The sequence below is a fragment of the Phocoena sinus genome, chromosome 14 (assembly GCF_008692025.1).
Source record: "Phocoena sinus isolate mPhoSin1 chromosome 14, mPhoSin1.pri, whole genome shotgun sequence".
NCBI classification, from domain to species: domain Eukaryota; kingdom Metazoa; phylum Chordata; class Mammalia; order Artiodactyla; family Phocoenidae; genus Phocoena; species Phocoena sinus.
Window position 1 is genome coordinate 70,558,073 of NC_045776.1, and position 12,069 is coordinate 70,570,141.

General features: G+C 54.2%; 1 protein-coding gene across 2 annotated transcripts; it reads right to left on the reverse strand.

The window, feature by feature from the left end:
- Window positions 1-2,917: 2,917 nt before the first annotated feature.
- CRYBB3 (crystallin beta B3) lies at window positions 2,918-12,010 on the reverse strand. Of its 2 annotated transcripts, XM_032602725.1 has the most exons (6): window positions 10,502-12,010; window positions 8,276-8,370; window positions 6,601-6,719; window positions 4,904-5,036; window positions 4,430-4,572; window positions 2,918-3,230 (listed from the first exon to the last, which is right to left on the reverse strand). In XM_032602725.1, the coding sequence occupies exons 2-6, from the start codon at window positions 8,348-8,350 to the stop codon at window positions 3,065-3,067; spliced, it is 636 nt and encodes a 211-aa protein (XP_032458616.1). In that variant the 5' UTR covers window positions 8,351-8,370; window positions 10,502-12,010; the 3' UTR covers window positions 2,918-3,064. The 2 variants fall into 2 exon arrangements, with proteins under 2 accessions (XP_032458616.1, XP_032458615.1); XM_032602724.1 differs by lacking the exons at window positions 8,276-8,370; window positions 10,502-12,010 and having other exon boundaries at window positions 2,967-3,230; window positions 6,601-7,788.
- Between the last annotated feature and the right edge of the window lie 59 nt (window positions 12,011-12,069).

Consider the following 12,069-nt stretch of genomic DNA (forward strand, 5'->3'; position numbering starts at 1 on the left):
CAGGCTCTGCCCCTGTGTTAGGTGGAAATTTAAGTCTAGGTTGGACTTAAGAGCAGCCTTTTGGGGTTATGCAGGCCTGGGGTCAAATCCCAGGTCTGCTGCTCCCTGGCTGTGTGACCTTCGGCGTCGGCTGCCCCTCTCTGTGCTTCTGAGGCCTTTAGTGGGGTTGAACGGGATAATGCATGGGAATACTTGCAGAGAGCAAGCTCTCCTTGACACAGATGGTTATTATGGGTTTCAGGCTTTGGACAGGGTCTGTCCTGAATATGGGGTCCAGGTGAACTCCACCTCTAGAGTTAACCCAGCTGCAGTGCCTGGGACCAAGTCTGGCCCGAGGGAGGGAGGGGAGGGGGAACTGTCCCCAGTACTGCGTTGGCCTCCTTGCCTCCACTGACCCATAAACCTGGAGCCTGCCAGGGGCCTTCCTGGTGTAAACTGAGACCAGGCATGGACACCTCTTGCCCAAAACCTAGAACAAAGCAGGTGCTCAATAAACAGCAGCCACCTTCACGGACAGCAGAGAAGGCTTCAGCTACAGCATCAAGAGCTGGTGGGCAGGGCGACCTGAGCTTTGGAGATGGACACGAACTTGAGTTCTGGTCCCACCACTTAAATGTGGTGGCACCTGGGACAATTTACTTCAACACCCTGGGCCTCAGTATCCCTCTCTGCAAACGGAGGTCATGATCACCCATCACAGATGAGAGCTGATTCTATAAAGCAGTAGTGGACTCGGTGACAGTAGGGGCTGGAGAGCAGCGGCTACTATTATTCTTGTTAAAATTGTTGCTGTGGCAACCGTTGTTTCCTTTTCTGTGATGTTTCTCTGCCCCTGATGGATACATCAGAGTGTGTAGGGCTCAGAAACAGATGTTCTAGCATCAAAATATAGGGTTCAAACCTCGGCTCTACCATTTCCTGTCTGTGTGGCCCTGGGAAGGTGATACGGCCTCTCTGAGCCTCGGTTTCTTCATCTGTTAAATAGGATTAATAACTGTGCCTTCCAAGGTCTTCGTTAGGATTCAATGAGATGATGATGAATAAAAAGCCCTAGCACTGGGTCTGGTGTTCAGTGAGCACTGATGGATAAAGCATAACAAGGCCTCTCTCTGTGAGAGGGAGGAAGGAGCGGGTGCTGGTGGGAGGAAGGGGTGAGGAGGGGTGGGTGCTGCTGTCCCCACATCCAGGGAGTCAACCCCTGCCTTCCACCCGCCTCCTTGCTGGGTACCCTCACCCACCCCAGCTCTGCCCTACACACCAATGGAAGAATAATTCGAGGTGATTTCTCAGCTGTGCATATTTTTTTAAGCACACAGGCTGAAGTAACTGAAAATTGCCCCATTTTATTTAATGTCTTCCTGGGGCCCCCCCCAGGCCTCCCCCATACCAGCGGCCTTTAGCCATGGGGAGGCTGCGGGAGGCTGGAACAGGCTGCAGGGGCAACAGGGGAGCAAGGTCGGAATTGGCTCCTGGAGATGGAAGGGGTGATCCCCGGAGGCCAGCTGTGGCCTGACTGTCAGACGGGACAGTCCCTCCTATTCCCATGGCGGGGAGGGGGGCGGGGAGCGGGCGGCAGAGGAGACTCACGTGCGCAGCCACGGTGTCCCCCCTTGGGCTGGAGGAAGCCACCGAGGCTCAGGGCTGGCGGGTGGGATGGGGGCTTAGCCCTTGAGCCGAGGCTGCAGATCTCTGGGCAGGGCGACAGTCACCAATGCATGGAAGAGAGCGGGTCGGGGCACCATATCATCATGGCTCGCCCGGATCTCTGCAGGAGACCCCCAACCGGCCTCCCGGCTTCCCCTTGGTCCCACCGTCTCTGCTCTGCGCCACAGCCAGAGCGCTCCTATTAAACCCAAAGACAGACCATGTCTCGCCTCGTTCAAACTCTCCGTGGCTCCTGCCCCCGGGAGAAGAGTCAGACTTTCCCAGAGTCTGTGGAGTCCTAAATGCCGACCGCACGCCCTCTCTGACCCCCTCCCCATCTCTTACTTAACCCTCCTTGCTGTGTCTCCATCACTCAGCCGCACTCCAGCCTATGACCTTCAAGTCTGTTCTTCCTCCGCCTGGAATGTTCTCATGGGTCATTCAGGTCTGAGGTCAAATGTCACCTCCTCAGAGTTCTCTGACCGCGACCCCATCACTCTGCATCCTTGTATCCCGCTTCCTTGTCCTTAGCCCTTCCCACCTCCTGACATTATATTCAAACTTTACCTGTTCATTTATGTTCTGTCTCTCCTAGAAGGTGAGCTCTATGTGGGCGGGACTCTGCTTTGTTCACTGCTGTGACCTCAGGCCTTGAACAGGGCCTGGTACTTGTGGAATAAGTTAGTGAAAATAGAGACAGAGAGATGGAGGGGGAATGATGGACAGATGGATGGGAGAAAGGAAGGATGGATGGATTAATGGGCGAAAGGACTGATGCAAGGATGGATGGATGAGAGGGATGGATGGGTAGATGGATGGACGGATGAGTGGATGGATGGATGGATGGGGGGGAGGGAGGGAGGGATGGAGGGATGGACAGAGGGAGGGAGGGATGTAAGATGGATGGATGGAGGGATGAGTGGATGGGAGGATAGAAGGAAGAATTGAAAGAATGGGTAGAAAGATGGGTGGGTAGAAGGAGGGATGGATAAATCAATGGACAGAAGAAAACATAGAAATATGGAAGGAAGATGAGAAGGATGGATGGATGGATGGACGGACTGACAGATGGAGACACAGGCAGACAGACACAAAATCGGGGCAGGATGCACGTGTGGTTCTGCCTGATAAGGACCAGCCCCTCAAATGGAAGCACAGCTCGCAGCCCTCCCTTGGGGCTCTCAGAACCCTCAAGCCCCAGCCTCCTTCATCCTGCCCCTCCCCTGGGCTCTACCTGGGGCCCAGCCCCCTCAGAAAGTGACACGGAGGAACATGGCATGTGGGGGACCGGCCCCAGGCTTTATTGAGCAGATTCTGGGGAAGGGTGGCCAGACAGGCCCTCACCCCGGCCCTGGAGCCGCCTCTTCTTGCCCTTGCTGCCCCCCAGGGCGGGCCTGGGCCACTGGGGCCCGGGCACCCTTCAGCTGCTGAGGAAGCAGCCCCGCTTGTGCCACTTCTGGTCGCGGATACGGCGCACAGACTGCAGCTGTGGCTGGTTGGCGTCCCACTCGTTCCAGTGGCGGTACTCACCCCGCTCAAACACGTACTGGCGGCCGCGGTAGCCGGGGAACTCGTAGCCAACCCACCTGCAGGGAGACCAAGGTCGGGGTGAGGATGGTCAGGGTCCAATCTCTTGCCTCCGGCCAGACCGAGTCTTTTTAAAACCAGCGTTTGATCATGCTCTCCACCTGCCTAAATCCCTCCCTGGCTCCCCAGTGCCCTCGGGATGAACGCAAACTCCTAATCCTGACCACAAGATTCTTCACGTAGCACCTCTAGCCTCATCTCTCATTCCTTCTTTATACCCCACACTCCAGCCTGTCTTATTCTATTCTCCCTGAACCTGCATGTCTCTGAGCCTCTACACGTGCTGTTCCTTCTGCCTGGAATGCTTGTCCTTGCCTCAACCTTATTTCATCTCCTCTTTCATTAGTATCCTTTACATATCAATTCAGATATCTCCTCCTCCAGAAAGCCCTTCCTGACACCCCCAGGCTGAACCAAGTGCCCCCTCAGGACCCTCAAGCCCCTGTACATCCCCCATCACCATTCTGATCACAACGAACGGCGAATACTCTTTCCTTGTCTCTCTCCCTATAAGACTGTGAAATTCTTGAGGGAGGAATTGTATAGTTCTTGTTGCCCCCATGCCCTGACCATAGGTGATAACTTAGTAAAAAGTCGTTGAATACATTATTATCAGGTAGAGGTGGCACCTTTCAAGGCCCAACCCCAGATCACAAGCCTGCAAGTGAGATACAGTCACCTGGACAAAGGGATGGTGATCCTAAGATTGTATTAACAGAGATATCAAGCCTAGAAGGAGGGAGGTGATGAGCCTGTTCTCCTATGTACTACTCAAGCCACACCTACCTACAGGCTGGGTTCCCTGGTAAGAAGGACAAAGATTGCGAAAAGGAAAAAAATATCTGAGTTCAAGGGCCTAGGGATGTTCAGAAAAGGAGTGAAGATTTTGATGGAGACAGGTAAGGGGGACAGACTTCACTTGGTTAAAAAAAAAGATAAAACTGTCTATAAGTCAAGGCTTCCTGGATATCCAATGGTACAGGAATGCAAGCAATTGGACATTCGCATCATGGGGGATCTTGAGTGGGGCTTTGAGCACGGTTGGTGTAGACGCACTGACTTGAGTGAAGAGCCTCCAGACCTGAAGGAGCAGGGAACGTCAGCTGTGTAGGAAATTGTGAACAAAGATTCTGTGTGGAGCCAGAGGCATGCCAACTGGAGGACAGGGCAGGGGCAAGAGTGGGATCAGGTCCCTTACGTCCCGTTGATGGCCCGGACGCTCGCCACACGGTCCTGGAAGCCGTGAGCCCAGAGGCTGGGCACGTCATCGTCCACTATCTCCATCTTGCGGCCGCCGAAAGCCGGGTTCTCAAAGAGATGCAGCTTGTGATCCGGACCATCCTGGGGGCAAAGACCACGGGGTGAACCGGCTGCTCCCATGCCCAGAACAGGGGGCAGGGAGGCTCCAGGAAAGAATTAAGTCAAATAACGCCCACCCCCAGAGCTGGTCTCCTTAGGAATTTTAGAGCCAGAGAGCCGTGAAACCAAGAGGGGCCTTTCAGGTCTGGTTAAAAACTCCGTCATTTAGCAGACAGGGACACCGAGGCACAGAGAGGGTGGCAGGAGAACAGAATTATTCATGTAGAATGCCAGCCAAGCCCTCGGCTGAGCTTGTGAAAGGAGCTTGCCTCACGAGCTCCAGGCACGTCCTGCTTCTAGGCGCTATACTCACAATTTGCAGAGGCCGGAGGGACAGGAGGCTGTCACCGCGGTGGCTGTTGGACCACGCGTCCCAGCGAGGATAATCCCCCTTCTCCAGGACATACTGCTCCCCGCGGAAGGCCCTGCGCTCAAATGCCAGCCACCTGCAGGAGGAAAGAGGCCTGGGTCGCCTCTGCTGCCCTGCGGGAGGACCCAAGACTAGTGAGGGGGGTGCCCAAGAGCTGCTGACTTTTGACCCTGCACCTTCCCTCTGACGCTACTACTGAGCCCTGGTCCTGGTATTGAGGGAGCTGCTGGAACATACTGGGAGTTGAGACTCTGAGTCAGAAAACCATCCTGGGGAAGAGTCTTGAGAATCTATTTTATGTGCAGCCTCTGTGTAGGCTGCTCAGAAACATTTTATTTTATTCTTTATTTTATTTTTATTTATTTAATTTAATTTTTTGGCTGCATTGGGTCTTCATTGCTGCACGCGGGCTTTTCTCTAATTGCAGCGAGTGGGGGCTACTCTTCACTGCAGTATGCGGGCTTCTCATTGCGGTGGCTTCTCTTGTTGCAGAGCACGGGTTCTAGGAGCGCGGGCTCCATAGTTGTGGCTTGCGGGCTCTAGAGAGCAGGCTTGGTAGTTGTGGTGCATGGGCTTAGTTGCTCCACGGCATGTGGGATCTCCCCAGACCAGGGCTCGAGCCCGTGTCCCCTGCATTGGCAGGCGGATTCTTAACCACTGTGCCAACAGGGAAGTCTCTCAGAAACATTTTAAATGCAATGCCTGGCACACAGTAAGTATTCCATAGACATCTCCTCCTTTTCCTCCTTCTCCTGCCCCTCCTCCTCCTCCTCTTATTTTTCTTCTTCTTACTATTATATTGTTAGTGCTATTATGACTATTATATTGTAATTTTTTTTTTTTTTTTTGCGGTACGTGGGCCTCTCACTGTTGTGGCCTCTCCCGTTGTGGAGCACAGGCTCCGGACGCGCAGGCTCAGCGGCCATGGCTCACGGGCCCAGCCGCTCCGCGGCATGTGGGATCCTCCCGGACCGGGGCACGAACCCGCGTCCCCTGCATCGGCAGGCGGACTCTCAACCACTGCGCCACCAGGGAAGCCCTATATTGTAATTATTTATGTGCATCCTTCCATTCACTTCCACAAAAACTCTCTCTGAAGTATGTATGTCCCCTTATTATCCTATTTGACAGATGAGAAAATAGAGGCCAAGAGGGTGAAGCACCTTGCCCAGGATCACCCAAGTGGGTAGTACCAGAGTCTGGACTTTCCACCTGAAAAATTCAGGGTCCAGCTGGGACTCCTGCTTGCCATGTGGGCATGCACAGGACACGTGACCACTTTGGCCTCAGTTTCTTCATCTGTCAAGAGGGATTCAGTGATATAAAAAGCACATTAGAATTTAGATATTATCATCATTATTAAAACTATTAAATCCCACTAGTAGGCACTGAGTTAGGTGCTGGGTGTCTTCCTCTGTTCTCTCTCCACAGTGCCCTGCTACTGACCTCAGAGATGGGGAGTTAGAAGGATTCTAAGAAAATCACAGTTCAATGCTCTCATCTTACAGGTGGGAAAACTGAGGCCAGAGATGGGAAGGGAGTTGCCTAAGGCCCCACAGAGATCTAGAGCTCGATCCTGGACCTCCCGACTTCCAGAGGGCTCAGGGCTGTGAGGAGGGGCTGGGGGTGCAGGTACTCACGGCCCCGACTCCACTTGGATGGAGCCCACCTTCTCCAGCAGGCTTTCTGTCAGGTTGGGGCACTCGGCCGAGAGCTCGCACCGCTTGCCCTGGAAGTTCTCCATTTCGTACACGATCACCTGGAAGGGCAGCCTCCTGAGCATCCCACCGGGGCAGGGTTCCCAGCCCCAGCCTGTGTCCTGCCAGGTCCTCTTTAGGGCCTTGGAGGGAGGTACTGCCATCCGCTCCCTCAGCTCTGCCTGGTACAGGCCTGAAGCCAGCACCGCCACAGGTCTGCCCTGCCCCCCGGTGGCCATGGAGGGGAACACCTCCAGGAACCCCCATTAATCCAGGGATTGCAAGTTTGGTATCTGGCCGGAGGCAGTGCAAAATCAAGTAAAGCAAAATGACCGAAATAACCAGAGGGTTACTGTAGGGCAATGGAGCCGCTGTGGATAGGAGGGACTGTGGGCCCCCTTCTAAGCTTTTCAAGAGAAGCCAGAAATCTGTAATTTCCTTAATGTGAAATTTCTCCATTTAAAAAGCCTTGTGTAGGACAAATAAAACTCCAGTTTGCAGCAGTTGAACTTCACCTGTCCCTATACCCCGGAGGAAGTGGTTGCAAAGGCAGAGGAAGGTTTTGCCTCTTTCACCCACCTAGAAGCACAAACTATCTTCATAGCAGGTCCCGGGGAGCATTGGCTCTGGTCATTTTATACAAGGGTCAAGGGAGGCTCAGAAAACGTCCTGAGCTGCACAGCAAGTTAAGTGGAGGCATGGACTCAATAAGCCAGCTGGCTCTTTCCTCCCGAGCACTGGAGTGGTCAGGGGAAAGCCAAATGCCAAAAGGAGCCAGGAAGGGCCGACAGTGATACCCTCTTCTCTGGTGGGTGGCTGCCTCTGGGCAGCTCTCCCCAGGGGGAAGCTGGGGGTCCACAGGGCAAGGCTGATTCACCCACGAATCAGGCCCAGAGCCAGGCAGGCCTCTTTGCTGCTCTTCCCCTCCCGGTGTGCACCCTTCTGGTTAAAGCCCCCAGTTATCTCCTTAGTCAATTCATTCCCGGACCCCATCTCAAATTAAAGCCCCCGGGATAGCTTAGAAAGGACAGAGCCGGGACTTCCCTGGCGGTCCAGTGGTTAAGACTCCGCGCTTCCAATGCAGGGGGCGCGGGTTCGATCCCTGGTCAAGGAACTAAGATCCCACATGCCACGCAGCACGGCCAAAAACTAAAAAAAAAAAAAAAAAAAAAAAAAAATGACAGAGCCAACAAATCCCAGCTCTCAGATTCCTCCTCTGTTAGCTGGCCATGGTACTGGCACACGCGTTGAGCTCTTGCACTGAGGAGTGTGGGTACCATCCCCACTTTAAAGGTGGGGCTGTTGAGGCCCAGAGAGGGCCGGGGACTGGACCAAGGTCGGGCAGGAGAGTCAGTGCCGCGTCTCCCGAAACCCACATTGAGACTGGCAGGGTGCGCGTGACCAGTTCCATTTTGCAGACGAGGACACAGAAGAGGAACGATGGGGCAGAGCCATGAAGTGAATTTATCGCAGGGCGGGGACATGTCCTCGCGGTCCAAGCTGGCCAGAAGGGTTGTGGCTCCTTTCTGGAGAGAGGCTGCCTGGCCAGGAGGCTGACCCCGAGGACCAAGAGCGGCCCTGGGCCCAGAGCCCCCGGGACCCCCACCCTGCCTGGTACCTTGTAGCCGCCCCCGAGGCCTCCGTGGCTCTTGCCGGCGGCAGCCTGTTCCGGCGCGCTGTGCTGCTCCGCCATTGCCCCAGGAACACCTGTGGCTTCAGTCAAAGGCAAAGGAGTCACCAGGTGCACCCGGGCAAAACCAGGTGTTGACGTGACTGGAGTCGAGGCTGAGCTACAGAACTTGGCTGCCTCTGAGATGTGGTCATTGCTCACAACCTACATGTGGTCATTCAGTCATTCAGCAAACATCCCCTTAGTATCTACTATGGACCACAGGGACCGGGACAGTCAGGGGGGTCAGGATCCCCATTTTACAGAGGGCAATCCCGAGGCCCAGTGAGGTGGGGCTGGGACTGGGCTCCAAAGCGCGTGCCCTTCCCCCACACCCGGAGTTCTGTGCGGACACAGCACCTCCAGACCCTGCTCAGAGGGTGGGCGTTCCTGGGGTTTCCTCTACAGGAATCTCTCCCGCCTCTGCACCCCAAGCAGTATAGTCTTCTGTTCACTGACTCCTTCACTTGCCAAAGATTCTGTGAGAACCCAGTTGGTGCCTGGCCCTGTGCTGGGTGATGGAGAGGAAGAGACCACAGACTGGTGGGAGATGGACAGACAGACATCTAGAGAAAGCATGATGCCGGACCAGGTCCTGGGACACCGGCTCCAGTCCAGTTTCTCTGCATTCACTTATGCATTTCATATGCATTTATGGAGCACTTACTTTGATCCAGCCACTTAAAGCGACACAGGCACAAACAGACAGACAGCTCCCCTTCATCCCTAGGGACTGTGCCACACACCACTGGGCCTGCACTAGTCACGTGGAAGGATTGTCTTGATGCCGCACACACAGACACATAGGACTGTTTCCCTGCTTATCAGCACACGCACAGGTGCACGCACGTGTACACACACACACAAGCTCCCGTGGTCACTGTACACAGTCACTTCCCACCTGTTGCACAAACACAGCCCCCTCTCTTTCTTGCACACACACGTGCCCATTTCAGACATCCACAGTGGCCTCAGCTACACCCCACATTCCTGGAAGTAGATGGGCTGCGTGGCCCATATACTCAGGACACAGGCCCAGGGATGCGTAGCCTGCGGGCTGTCTGTCTGCCTGTGTCCAGCCTCAGCAGGAAACAGGACCTGGTCCAGCTCATGGAGGTCCAGCTCACAGAGGATTCTCAGCAGATGTGGCAGGCCCCCAGTTTGCCCATTCCCCTTCCTCAGCGGTGCTCAGTCTTCGTAGGCCCCCTGCCCTGAGCTCACAGCCAAGGGCTCGACCCTGCGCACCCCCTCAGACACCAGCTGGCTTGCTCGCTGTCCTGCGTCCTCCCTCTTGGCTCCAGCCCTCACGTGGATCCCCGGTTGGTGCAGGGGGCCAGCTGTGCATGCCCCCCCCGGAGACCACCAAGGTCCGGGCCTGCCTCTGTCTCCCCGCATACCCAGAATGAACCTGTTGCAGTCGCCTTGAGAAGAACAGAGGGGCCGATGCTGTCTGCAGACTCAGTCTGCTTCTGCAGGGACCGTCCTATTTATGGGCGTTTTCTGACAGCCCAGCACATCCGGGATTGCTGAGGCAGCGCCCTGTCCACCTGATTCTGTGCAGGTCACTTCACCCCAATAGCAGGCCCAGGGAGGCCCCCATGCCTCTGTGTCCTCAGCCGTGGCCTCTGATGACTTCCTGGGGGCAGACGGACCGCATCAGCTTTGTGGTAAGCCCGGCAGCACCAGGCAGGGGGCATCGGGGTGTAAAGACCTCAGTGTCTTCAACTTCCTTCCTTTGGCTTCTCAGCTCCACCATCTTCCTATTGAGGTGCATGACATCCTTGGAATGGCTCCAGGTCTTAAAGTGAGGGGTCCTAGGATCTCTCAATTTCCCCATGTGCCATGTGGCCTAAATTTTAAGTCAGATCACCCTGAACATACCCTCCAAGTTGCGTGTAAATCCACCCAAACGTTTCCACGAGATGTGGTAACAGACCCAACAAAGATTCATTTTCGTTATACAGAAGATTCGTTATACAAAGATTCATTTTCGTTACACATTTCGTTATACATTGACAAATAACAGTGACCATTTATTGAAGACCTACTATGTGCACGGCACTGGGCCAGCTTCATGAGCAGTGTGTTCAATCCTCACGCAGCCCTCTTTAGGGGAGGAATTATGATCTCCACTTTATAGAGGGGGAAACAGTTCAGAGATGTGGAGTCACTCACCCAGGGTCACACAGCAGAGAAGGGGTTGGCCTCCTCCAGGGCCCAGCTCTTGGCCTAAACAGAAATAAAGATGATCACGATAGTCCCTTTATTTATGAGCAAAAAAAAAAAAAAAAAATCCACGCATTTTGTGCGTGTGCTTAACAAAGTATAATTTTGCCTGTGACAGCTACCAGAATTTCCTGGCTTTTCGAAAGTTTTCCTTAAGCTACTTTGCTTTAATGAAAGACCTACGTTGGTACCTGTCTTTTTAACGGAAAGAAATCCAGAGAATTTCTGCTTTTACAAAAAAAGGGTGAAAAGCAAAAATCACGCTGTGTTCATTTTATAACGAGCCATGACAGTGGCGAGGTGAGCCCCAAGCAGCGAGTGGCGCCACCAAGTGCCTTCCGTGGGAACCACACTCAGTATCTCAGCTTCAAGCGGCCAGAGCTTCGAACAGTGTCTGAGAGCATCTGCGCTTTATCTCCATTTCTTCTGTGCATCTGTGAGCAAGATGTGTCCTCAGGTAACTGCTTCTTCAATTTATGCCATTGAAGCCTAGGAAAGGTTTCAGAGGAGCACTCTGCTTTCGGATAGTGGAGGGGAACCTGTATTTAATGATTGCTGAGAGGGCAAAGGGGTAAATTGTTAACCAAGAGGGTTTTCTTTTGCTGTTTGTTTTTGGCTAACATTCTCAAGTCGGCATAAAACCCAACCTCCTTGCATCCCTGGAGGTGTGGGTGACAGCTGGGCTCTGGAAACAGGTGGACTTGTGTGACCTTGGGTGAGCGAATGAAGGTCAGAATCACAGCCTCTTCATCTGTAAATGGAGAAGCTTCTCTCTCCTCGAGCCATTGAGAGATCATGAAAGCAAAACACTCAGCACAGCGCTACCTTCTAGCTTTTAATCACTGAGGATCCTGCCTACTGTTGACAGTTCAAACCAAGAGGCTGCTTCCTTCTGGTGTCCACGGAAAGCAGAGCTGGTCTCAACCCCTTAACCTGGGATGCAGCCGCCACCTGCTGGGGATATAAGGGGGAAGACAGAGGTGCGACAGCCTATCAGGCCTGACTCCCCAGCGCCCATCAGTTCCTTTAGGACCCTGAAGACCTACTATATGCCCAGATTTCCTGGGCCGCATTTCTTTAACCTAGAGTTCTCAATCCTGGCCCTATTGCCATCTGGGGCCGGATCATTCTGTGCGATGGGGTGTGACGGCTGTCCTGCACGGTGTACAATGCTAAGCAGCATCCCTGGCCTCCACCCACTAGATGCCAGTAGCATCTCCCTTCCCTCCTTGTGATAACTAAAACATCATCTCCTGTCATTGCCAGATGTCGTGCGGGGGACACAATCCACCCAGCCGAGAGCCACTGCCTTTAGCTTTTGCCCACTATTATCGCTGTCACCACCCCCATCCTGGAGAACCAGGGGGGTTCAGAGACACCCCACAGCCAGGAGGAGGCAGAATGAGGACCCAACCCCACGTCGACTGGAGATCCTGCTTTGGCCCCCCTTCCCAGGGCCCCTGCTGCACCCTCCCTCCGTCCGGCGCCCAGCTCGGCGCAGCGGGAGAGGCTGACTC

Bases quoted from the DNA above. Each gene is read 5' to 3' on its own strand.
- CRYBB3 (XM_032602724.1), bottom strand. From the start codon at position 6,896: ATGGCCACCGGGGGGCAGGGCAGACCTGTGGCGGTGCTGGCTTCAGGC. The intron at 4,573-4,903 runs GTGAGTATAGCG...CTTTGCCCCCAG, and splicing joins CCCTCCGGCCTCTGCAAATT to GATGGTCCGGATCACAAGCT. The intron at 3,231-4,429 runs GTAAGGGACCTG...GTCTCCCTGCAG, and splicing joins GTCCGGGCCATCAACGGGAC to GTGGGTTGGCTACGAGTTCC.